The 11,613-nt window shown below is 47.4% G+C and overlaps 1 protein-coding gene across 7 annotated transcripts in view; it reads left to right on the top strand.

The window, feature by feature from the left end:
- Positions 1-2,640: 2,640 nt before the first annotated feature.
- The window catches only part of Pde8b (phosphodiesterase 8B), a 191,191-nt gene continuing 182,218 nt past the window's right edge, over positions 2,641-11,613 (top strand). For all 7 annotated transcript variants that reach the window (XM_051172341.1, XM_051172338.1, XM_051172335.1 and 4 more), the window contains exon 1: positions 2,641-3,236. In XM_051172341.1, the coding sequence (XP_051028298.1) occupies positions 2,898-3,236 (339 nt within the window). In that variant the 5' untranslated portion in view covers positions 2,641-2,897. The remainder of the gene's footprint in view (positions 3,237-11,613) is intronic.

Below are 11,613 nucleotides of genomic sequence, written 5' to 3'. Positions count from 1 at the left end.
CGTTGAGGCTATCTGGTACTATTCACATCGAGGCCGCCCCTCTTGAGGCTTACGCACTTTTAAAAACGTATAAGTTCAACCTACATTTGTTTCTGGATGTCTGTGTAGGTATGATCCATCTCCTAGTGCTCCCTACCAGGAGACAGGGTATAATTTGTGTTTTTAGTTATCATGGTTTTAGCCTTCCAAAGCATCACCAGTGCTTTCCTCTTCAATGGATGGTTTCATTGAGTAAGACCTTGAGAAAACCCTGTAACATGGCTGTGGCTTGAAAATTTATATGCTGCTCAGTTTCATCAAGGGTGACTGGCGGCTGAGATGGATGCATAGGAACTGCTAGAGGAAGGGTTAACTTTTCATCTATAGTTGAGGTGAAGATTCAGGGACCTTGTAACAGCGCTGATATGGTTCACTCCTTAGTGATCCATTGGAAGGTAGGCAGATGGTAGCTGTCCGATTCAGCTTTAAGCCGATGATTGTCATGGCATCCTGATCTGTATGATGCCCAGTCAACATGCAGGGGACTGTGGGGAAGTTTGCTGTGAGGAGAGAAGCGCTCTGACTCACTTCTCCAGCTGTTGGGCATGCCCTTTCATGGGGGAGGGGAGTGGCTTATCTAAAGAGGTCCACCTTGTCCATGGTCACTGACACAGTTGGTATGAATGACCAATCTACATGGCTATGTAAACAGCCCTCTTTTCAGCCCTGTCTTGGGATCGCTCTGAAGTGTCACCCCAGCTTCAGACTCATCCCTTCAGGGTGCCCAGGGCTGGGTCAGTTTCTCCTTCAACTCAGACTCATCTTGTCCTCTCTTCCCTTTCTGTCCTTGCCAAAATTTTGTTTTCAAGACAACCTAATAAACCGACCACTTGCCAAACACGGCCTTAAAGTGTGTCTGCTGGGGAGCTCAGCCCACTCAGAAATCCTTTGAGCTGTTGTTTGCCTGCCCATTAGGAAATACAACATAGATTTCCCCCAGATTAACTGGAGATAAACTTTTTTTTTAAATGTCATTAAAATGAAGGAAAAGGTTACAGCTAAACTGAGATGCAAAACAAAAATACAATAAGCTTTATTCGCTTTCTTTTTCTCTATCTGAACTCGGGATGTGGTGTGTTTCTTTTCATTTGGAGACAGAAGTCTCACCCTGTTGGTTAAGCTGCCTAGAACTCATTACGATGATCAGACTGGCCTTGGCCTCATGTGTAATCCTCCTGCCTCAGCCTCCCACGTTTTAGAATTATAGTGTGAACTATCACACCCAGCTTGAATTTCAGATGTGGAAGGATGTATCTTGTTTTACTTTGGCCATCAGAAGACGTCATCAGACATCTTTCTCCAGTAACTCTCAGAGCTGATGGTATGGGTGAAAGGAGGAAAATAATGATATTGTTTTGAACTGGATACTTATTTCTTTGTTGCCACAACAACAGAGGCGTAACAGGGATAATGTGATAGTCTGAGTGAGGGCTTCCTTTAGAGTTCTATAAAGGCAAATTTCAATGGAAAATACAAAGAAATTACCGAAGGAGACCTTGAGTTAGTGGGCAGGTGGTGCCTGGGGTGCGTAATGTGGACAGTTGTCTAGCAGCGGCAGCTTTGCTTCTAGAGGCATTCTTCTTCTCTGTGGCAAGGCTCAACCAGTGAGAGCCTCACTGAAGGGGACTGAGGGAGGCCATTTTGGATTGCCCAATCCAGGGTGGAAGAGGAGAAGTGGGAGGCTGGGTGAGGTGAAAGTCGGGGTGAATGGTTAATGACACACAGAGAAGGGTTGAAAACTTAGGGGAAAAGGAAAAAAAACCAACAAACAAACAAAAAACAATAACAAGCAATCAAACAGCCACATGCAGACAGCATTCCGTTTTGTTTTGTTTTTCTATGATCTTCCACAGAAATGAGGGTGTATTCCCCTCTGGGACAGCCTATTTCTTGGCATGAGCTTCTGAAGGGTTTGCAGACAGGCTTTTTCTAAAGGCTGGGCCACTAAGGGGCAAACCTTAAGATTTGTGTGGGGGGGAAGGTGGGTGCTGGTGGGATTGAAGTGAAAAAAGACTCAAGCTATGAGAGAATCTCTTAACTCAGTGTGTTGACAAGCCCGTCAGTGGGCTTGGTGGGCCTGAGCTATACGCTCCCTGCTGTTTGGGAAAGGTATTCTGGTGACAACTCAGAGATACGTTGAAAATGTGTTTTTGAGAAGATATTTACCTCGAAGGTCTGCTCAGCCGTTCTGGGCGTAGAGAGGGGCTTGTGGAGACTAGGGGGAGAGGGTTTAGAGCGCTAGGTGGGCATGTGGACATGGAGCACTCCAAGGGACAAGGCCTCTGGGCAGCCAAGAACTGGGGGTGATGCTGAGGCATAATGCCAGGCACTGAAAGGCAGTGAGCTGAGTGCAGTGGGGTGGCCCTTGGGAACCCTGAGGAGGACAGAGATGGGGAGGGGACCTGTAAAGGCTGAAAGTGGGGAAGACCAAGAAGAGAGGGGGACGTTAAGGGGACAGGCGGGCGCCCTGGCCAGGGTGTGGGGAGCTGGGCAGCGGGCCGAGGCGCAGGCGGAGCAGAGGGCGGAGGCGCAGGGTGCGTGTTTGGGGCGCTGCAGCGGGGAGGGTGGCGGCCGCCGGGGCGCGCCGGCCGTGTGTGTATGTGTGCGCGCGCTCTGCCGCTCTGGGAGGAAGATGGACCGGGAGGGAAAGTTGGGGTGACGCGCGCTGCCCCTGGACGCTCGCCAGGGGGCACGGAGGCGAGCCCGACAGAGCTGTGGCCACCTAGGCTGGGGGGCACTCAGTCTGGACACCACCGTCACTGTGCCCGCCCCCTCACTGCAGGTGGCAGTCGGAGCTCCGAGTCCTGGTGGCCCCGGGGGCGCTGGCGGGCGCGCGCGTCGGGAAGCCCGGCTGAGGGATGGGCTGCGCACCCAGCATCCATGTCTCCCAGAGCGGCGTGATCTACTGCCGGGACTCGGATGAGTCCAACTCGCCCCGCCAGACCAGCAGTGTGTCGCAGGGCCCCAGGGCGCCCCTGCACGGCCTCTTCGTGCGGACCGACGCCTCCGACGCCATGCCCCCGAGCCGTGCCGCGGGACCCCTAGGTGCTGTCCGAGTCCGCAGGTCCCGAGCTGAGCTGGGCAGTGGCAGCAGCACTGGGTCCTCGGGCCCCGCTGCAACCACCTGCCGGGGCCGGAGGCGCCACTGCTGCAGTAGCGCCGAGGCCGAGACCCAGACCAGTTACACCAGCGTCAAGGTAAATGCAGGGCTGTTGGCGGGGTCTGCCCGTCGGGTCTGCACTGGGTAAGGGGCTCGTGCGGGAGTTGGGCGATCGATTAGGGAAGAGTGTTGTTACAGAGGAGTTTACTTTTCATTTTTTGCCGATGGTGAAGGCCCAGGGAATTAGGAAAGAAAAAGACCCTGGAGCGGGTGGAGGAACAACCTTAGCTGGTCCTGAGGTGGGTACAGGTGGAGAGTGCTATGCAGAGGGAAGCAGTTGGGGCGGCCTTTTTATTGCTGAGGGAGGGCCGCCTGTAGCCCAATGGATGTAGCTAGAAAGATGGGTACGCATCACCAAGAGCATGTGAGTTCCTCTGAATGAAATCTGAGCGCTGAGCTGGATCTACATGTGGTGCATCCTAAGTACCAGGATATTAGAGCGCTGCAGGTTCAGATTTTCACCTGGGAGTCAGCAAGGCTTTGATGGAGTTCTCAGCACAGTGGGCCAGTGCAGGGATTTGTGAATGAATCAGGCTGTTTATGTTTGAAGAGCTATAGGAAAGGACCAGAGGGGAGTTGAGGGGAACCTGTTGTCACTATAGTGTTTCTCTGGAATGACTGTATCCTGGATATAATTGAGAGAACCCAGCTAGAGTTTGGGATGCCATCGGTTCAGGGCAGCTGCCTCAGGATGGCGATTCTGCACACAGTCTTTCAGTGGGGAATGGAATTGCGAAGATGTGAAAAAAGATGGTTAAAAGGGTCTCTAGATAGTTCTTGGCGAAGATTTATTCCAACAGTGTCCTTCTATATGTTTTCAAAGTGTTATTACACCCAAGAGAGTTTCACTGTGGCAGATTAATTGCTTTATAGCAATGGCACATGCTCATTGTCCATAGGAAAAATTCTAAATTCTTAATGTTAGATAGGCAGCTCCTATGTAGTCAGTGGATCACCAGGGACCACTCCAAGATTCCTTGACAAAGACACGATTGTACATCTAGTAGTTAAAAATATGCTCAACAGTTGGCCCAGTGTGAGGAGACCCTGGTCTTTCCTGGACGGAGTTCTTATGCTCTGGAGGAAAGGGGGAGAGGGGGCTGCCTTTTGATGGGCTTAAGTTTTGTAAAATGGAATCTCTGCTTGCCACATAAAACGTGACCAGTGTTTACTAGTATCTGTGATGTTTCTCTGGTAATACTTGTGACCACTGTTAATGTAAAAATACCGTTTATTACATGCCTACTATGTGCCAAGAGTAAGTTTCATTTCTTAATTTTGAATGCCAACAGTCTATCTAAAGACCTGGATTCAATTAGATATTTGCTGTAGAGACACCAGGTGGCCACCATACTTGCTTTTGTCTCTGCTTTCTGGGTCTGAGGCCAGCAGCAACATAAAGTTAGCATTAGAAGAAATGTCAAGGTGTTAAAAAAAAATGCTACATTTAGCAATATCCTTTGCTTGGGGTTTTGAAAGGGAATTCGAAGGCCTGGAGCCGCAGTTGAGAATGGTGACTGCTCATGAACTCTGTGGTATTTCGTTTTGGTTGCTCAAGAGAAACTTTGGTATTTTTGCCTTTCACGGTAGCAAGGAACTCATTTTTAGTACCTGGCAACCCCAGCTACTTGGTGTTTGTTTAGTGAAAGGAAAAAAAAAAATGAATGAGACCATTTTTCTGTGTCTTAATGCTTTCCTCAAGAGACTGTTAGACACCAGACAGAGTGAAAACTGGTGGAGAAAATGAGTCCCAATTATTAGCAGTTACCATAAGCTTGAATAAATGTCATGCTACTTGGCTCAAGTGTCAAAAGGCTTGACCTGGGAAGGAATTTAACTCACTTTATCAACAAGATTTCCAAACAAGAGCTTAATGTATTCCGCGTCATTACTAGGAATGTTGGAGGTGGGGTGCGGGGGCGCATGGCAGTACTTCAGTGATCCAACGTGAGTTTGTATTAAATAAACCTCAGAAATTATACATTTGAAACTAGATCAGGTATACTTACACAAACGCTCTAAAAGAATAATATCCTTTTAACCCGCCCCCCTCACTCAGTGTTCTGTGGTCTTTTTCAATGGGAAACTTCATGTGAGCTGTGTGCCCTTACATGGATGAGATGATTTTATAATAAATAAATAAATAAATAAAATACGTTTGCATTTTAGAATAAGAATTCTTTTGCCCTGAGTGTGTGATAGTTGGGCAGCCATGTGGCTCCTCTTCTCTTTCTGACTTCTTGGGTAGGAAAAGGAAGGCTTTGCCATTTGGTCCTGTTTACAGCTCCGGTTGGTTTCAGTAGTTATTTTTCCCTTCTTCTTTGTACATCAGTGATAAACAATGTCTTCATTATCTACTTGGCTTCTGGTAGTCTCGTGAGTGCCCCCCCCCAAAAAAAAAAAGTGTGTTTGATCTCTCTTTTTCTAGCAATAATTTATTTCATTAAGCTTTTAGAATGATGAAGCATTATGATGTCAAAGATGATGTCAACAGGAACCTTCTTGAATACCTAATTGGCAAAAAAGGATTATAAACATTAATAATTCATATGCAGTGCAATGATATCACATGAGTTTCCATTTCTGGTAAGGAGTTTGCCTCCCAATTGCTGTAAAAATGCAACTTCCTAGCAATTTGTCCCTGTCTTGCCTTTTTTAAGACCGTGCTCGAGCAGGGGACTCCTCCGTGTTCACTCCTGGTGCGTGCCAGTTCTGTAACTCTTGTTCAGACATCCTCGGAGGAGACAATTGAGCTTCTCTCAGGCAGGAACTAGGAATTCTTACTAATCCGTCCTTTCTACCAGCTGTTGCTGCTTGGAGCACCCAGGACTGAGCAGCCTGCCCTAGCCCCAGCTTTACTTTCTTCGGCCGCAGCGGAAGTGAGCTGGATATGGATGTAGGTGCAAATGGTGTCTGCAGCTTCCAGAAGACTCTGTGCTGACGGCTACGCCTCCCCTCACCTACTCCCTTTATCATACTCATTTTTTTCTTCAGCTGGGATTTATACAACCTCTATGGTAGATGCTGAGGGGGATCCAGGAAACATCCATAATATTTAGCGAACAAAGCCTACATAGGAGGGTAACTCTCTCCCAATGCAGTGTGCTTAAACCAGGTTTTGATGACTTCCACAGCACTGTTCCATGGCATTCTAGTTTTGTGGTTAATTTATCAGTAAGATCTAATAATGTTTAATATTAGGCCTATAATTATTATTATGGCAGTATTTTCTTTTTTTGTTTTTTGTTTTTTGTTTTTTTTTTTTGAGACAAGGTTTCTCTGTGTAGCCTTGACTGTCCTGGACTCGTTTTGTGAACCAGGCTGGCCTCAAGCTCACAAGGATCCACCTGACCCTGCCTCCCGAGTGCTGGGATTAAAGGCGTGTGTATGGCAGCATTTTCTAACCTGCTAGCAATCAATGAAGACAGACACCTATTGTATATTAAAATAGCCTTAGTTAACTTGAGATAGGGTAGAAATTAATCCCCTAAACTACCTCCCATATTGAGGCATGTATCCCATACTCTGCCCCCATCCCATGCCATCTGCTTCTAATAATTTCTATCAAGCTACCTCACATCCATAATCCCAAATACTCGCTAATGCTCTTTGTCTGGGCCAAATCTCCATCCACACTGGCCATGGGCTTCCTCCTTCTCCTAACCCATCATGTCAGCCTCCTTCCTTCCTGTCTTCCTCTCTCTGGTCTCCCTCCTCTTCTGATCCTTTCCCAAAATCTGTAAACCTTAGCCACACCTATCCCATTTTCCCTGCTCAGGTGTGTTGGCTTTTTATTGGCCAAAATTGGAATAGGCTTTCAGGCAAGGTTACATAGCAATCTTGGGACACCGAGACAGCAAGCAGTAATTAGCATCAAAATACATCAGACAAACCTCCAATATTCTAGAGTCATTGAGGATAATGCTAAATTGTCTCTCCATAAGAGGAAAATAGATATTTATGTGACCATGCTGTAAATAATGAGTTTTTATTCGGAGGGAGGGATTAGAGCTACTTTTTATAGCAGGTCTTGTTTTTTTCTAAGCCAGGATTCTCAAATAAGAATCTCCTGGAGAGCTCGTTAAAGTATACAGTGGGTCTGGGCCTCACCCCTGGAGTGTCTGATTTCCTAGGTTTTGGGAGGAATCTGAGAATGGGAAGTTTCAGTGAGCTTTTAGGAGATGACTTACCACAGATCTGGGGGCCACACTTGGGGAACCCATGCTTTAAACCGAGATGTTGTTCTGTGGCTCAGATAAACTATGTGCAGCCACGCATAGCAGAGTGTACTGCCATACGACTCTGGGCACATCTCTCTCTCTCTCTCTCTCTCTCTCTCTCTCTCTCTCTCTCTCTCTCTCTCTCTCTCTCTCGATGGCCTCAAAGCCTGAGTATTCACAGTTGCCTGGAAAGCCTATGTGGGGAGACTGCGGGGCTGTTTAGCCCACTCAAGGCTCCTGAGGTTCGGGTCCCCCATAGGATCATCTCGGGTTTACATGGGCTCTGATGATTTGCTTTTCAATCACAGTCCCTTCAGCTGCCTCTGCCATGGAGGGACCACGCCCCAAATGATGGCCCTTTGCAAGGCAAGGGAAGATGCTGGAATTGGGTTAGCTGTCAGACAGTACCGCTACCATCTGTTCATCACTCTTGGACTTTTTTGCTACCCCTTTCATCATTATTTTTTATTTCAGAATAGAGCATGGAGTTTAGTAAGCTCTGGCAGGTCCTGTACTTTGTGTTAGCTCGGCCTAGGCTGACTTTCTGGCACTGTGCATTTTATCTCAATTCTTTTCTCTCCCAATGCAAATTGGGGCCAGTGTTTGCTGTCTTCTTTTTCTCCGGTGCTGGGAATTGAACTTATAACCCCTTCCATGTGAGGCAAGCCATGCCACTGAGCTGTTCCCAGCTCAAGTGATCCCATTTAGATGTTTCCCCCTTGCTTTGTACTGTAGTTGCACTACTTTTTAAGAAACAACTAGATAAGTCTCCTTTTTAACACTTGATTAAGACTTAAAACCAGAACTGCAAGTAGTGGTGCACACCTTTAATCCCAGCACTTGGGAGGCAGAGGCAGGAATCTCTGAGTTTGAGGTCAACCTAATCTACAGAGAGAATTCCAGGAAAGCCAGGGCTACACAGAGAAACTGTCTCAAAACAAACAAACAAACAAACAAACCCCCCCAAAAAACAAAAAAACAACACAACACAACAACAGCAACAAGACATCAAACTAGAAAGTGATGCTGTGCATTTAGAAGCAAAACGGTTTCTACTGACATCTCAAGATCCACTTGATGGAGCTCTAATGGGTTAGGACATAGAGGTGAGGGCCAGGGCAGCTTCTGGGACACCAGGTTGGTAATGGGCCAGCAATCCAAATGGCCAGGAGAGAGTCCCATAGGCCCAGGTGGAAGTATAGAGTCTCAAGACCAGGCAACAGCAGGGGAGGTACAGGGGAGGTACAATCTAGAACTCAGGGTCTTCACAGAGGTAACAGCCACTGAGCCAGGTTGAGGTTTCTGATGGAGGAATGCCAGTATTTACTTTCTTCTTTTGTGGGATCTCACCTGGGCATGGAGAGCAGCACGTGGCCACAGGAACTGCTACAGCCAACCAGAGGCTATAGGCAACCAGTTCACTTGGATGTGGTAAGGCAAGCTAGCCAGCCACATCTCCCTCACTCCCTGATTCAACATTGCCTGGACAGCGAGAAGGACACGCATGAGACAACAATCTCACGAAGGAGCTACTACTAAGGTGTTGGCAGGAGGAAAGAAAGTCAACAAATGAGGGCGTAGAACCCTCAGACTAGAAAAAGAGAGAGCTGTTACGACTGTAGAAGGGTCATGCATGGCATGACGGTTATGGGAACCCAAGGGACTAAATGTATAGGGCAGGGAAGCTTCCAGAATGTGTGGTGTGAAGGAGGGATGTGAGCGATGCAATGGGAGATGGATTGGTAGCCATGGCTGAAGAGGGAGGGAGGGATAAAGGGAGGGAGGGAAAGAGAGAGAGAGAGAGACAGACAGAGAGGGATGGAGACAGATAGACACTGACACAGACACAGGAAGAGACACAGACAAATGGGCAAACAGCTTCATGAAACTGACCTCTTCTGCAGGGCTCTAACTGCCTTTTACTGAACACATCTGTGACACAGAGAGAATGGGAGTACATTGGTTAGAGGGTCCTGGGTACAGGGCAGGGTAGACAGTGGGACTGAACATATCCCGAAGGCATTGGGAAGGGTGAACAGCTGCTCAACTGAGCTGCGAACAGAAGCTCACAGTGAGGAGGACAGTGCAGAAGCGTCTCAGAGAGAAGTGGTTTCTACGTGTGCGAAGCCATCGCTTGCATCCCCTGCTTGCTACTGGCTTGTAGGTACTACATTCTGTCCAGGGGAGATCTCTGAGCCCACCCTCCTCTTCAGTTTCATCTTCGATGTCTCTGCTGACTCTGGTTCCTTTGTCTTCGCTTGTTACCCATCCCTCAGGGCTCAGTGTAGGCAGTCCTGTGCCTCGCCAGACACTAGGGACCCAGCCTGGCCACTTTATCCCCTCACCCCCTCATCCAAGTTTTTACTTTCCTATATTCTATAGCCTTCTTTTCTCAGTGTCCAAAACTAATTAAAAAAATTTTTTTTTGTTTTTTGTTTTTTTCGAGACAGGGTTTCTCTGTGTAGCCTTGGCTGTCCTGGACTCTCCTTATAGACCAGGCTGGCCTTGAACTCACAGAGATCCACCTGCCTGTGCCTCTCTGAGTGCTGGGATTACAGGTGTGCACCCCATGCCCAGCTTGAGAAAAAGTATCATTAATATGTGTTTATAAGCTGGTATTTTCAGTAAAGAATGTGCATATTTTGACCATGTTTAAAAATATTAACATGTATATTAGAGTCTTTATTATCTATTTATGTTATGGGACTGAAGATGGAGACCAAAGCCTCTTACATACTAATCAAGGGCTTTGCTGTGTAGCCCCCACCCCCAGCCTTCTGGAGTTAGTTGTAGGGGGGAGTTGCTTTTACAGTGGGAGCCTTGGTGGGTATCACGGCTAACGGGCAATATGGGAGCTTATCAACCTGTAGTACACTTCGCTTGAGGACCTGGCAGTGGATGCTTTCTCCTGCCGTCTCCCCTCTTATTGGTGTTGATGTGGGATTGTCTGGCTCCCTGGGTCTCCCTTCTCCTTCCTTTTCCTGCTTCCTTAGGCACAACCCACAAAAAACTAGCTCCTGTGTAGACCGCCACTATTCCGCTCACAGTCTGCATAAAGAAACTGGTGAGTGCTGTGACAGAAATCAGGGAATGATTTTATTCCCAGCTAATCCATCAATGAAAGGAGGACTGTTTTGTGATGCATCTTGTTCCCAAGGCAATATTGTAGATTTTTAACAACGTAAATAAATGGATATAAAGATATTGGCTGTTCAGTCCTTGCTGGTCTCTGATCTTTTCAGCTACACTATTTCCCCTTAATCTAATCAAAACTACAAATTCTTATTTACGTTCTCAAAAATGAGAAAAATGGGGCCTAGGGAAATGGCTTAGTAGCCAAGAGCACTTACTGTTTTTGCAAAGGACCCTGGTTTGGTTCCCAGCACCCATGTGTCACGATGGCTTCTCGCTTCCACAGGCACCAGGCACTCCAGTGGTGCATATAAGGCAGGCAAAACACCCATACACATAAAATAAAAAAATACATCTTTAAAAGATGTGGAAAATGAAGCTGTAAGAAGTGGAACAAACTGCCCAGGGTGCGGGGTGGACTTTGGAGGAAAGATTGAACCCAACAGCAAACTTCTAAGACACTGATCTTTCTGCTTCTCAGTCTACTGCAGGGGTGCGACACGGGACCTTTGGACAAGGCCCACAGTGACTGGCGCTCTGGTAGTTACCTGTAGAGGGGCCATAGGAGGTAGGCAGGAAAGCAAGGGGCCTCGAGAGTAGAGCTTTTCTTCACACCCATCTATAGGCACCCCTTCTATCTACTTGGCCTGGAGAACTGCATTGAGGTTAATGGAGGAAGTGTGCGCAAGGCATATAGAACTCATGCAGCCCAGCACACGGTCTGTTCTCACCAATCACAGTGATGGGCTCTACAGCGATTCAATGCTAATACTCCTGTGGTCGCCACCATTGTCACTTCGGTAGTTAAATGAGGTTTGGGCTATGTAGATATTTTAAGACATGGTATTATTTTCTACTGGAACATGAAAACTGCACTTCCTAGTAGATTGTTTTGGCCTGTGTAGACTGACTGAAGTTACAGAGATGTACTCTCCAGGAACTGGGAACCGCCACCACTGACCCATTTGTTTCTGCTTCAGCTGGAATTCCCAAAGAGAAAGCATGAACAAATCCTTCTAGAAAGTGCATGCTGGTGTGGGGCTCTTGGGTCTGCATAAGGCC

This window comes from Acomys russatus, chromosome 30 (genome assembly GCF_903995435.1).
Source record: "Acomys russatus chromosome 30, mAcoRus1.1, whole genome shotgun sequence".
NCBI classification, from domain to species: Eukaryota; Metazoa; Chordata; class Mammalia; order Rodentia; family Muridae; genus Acomys; species Acomys russatus.
This window is presented reverse-complemented; position numbering and strand designations above follow the sequence as displayed.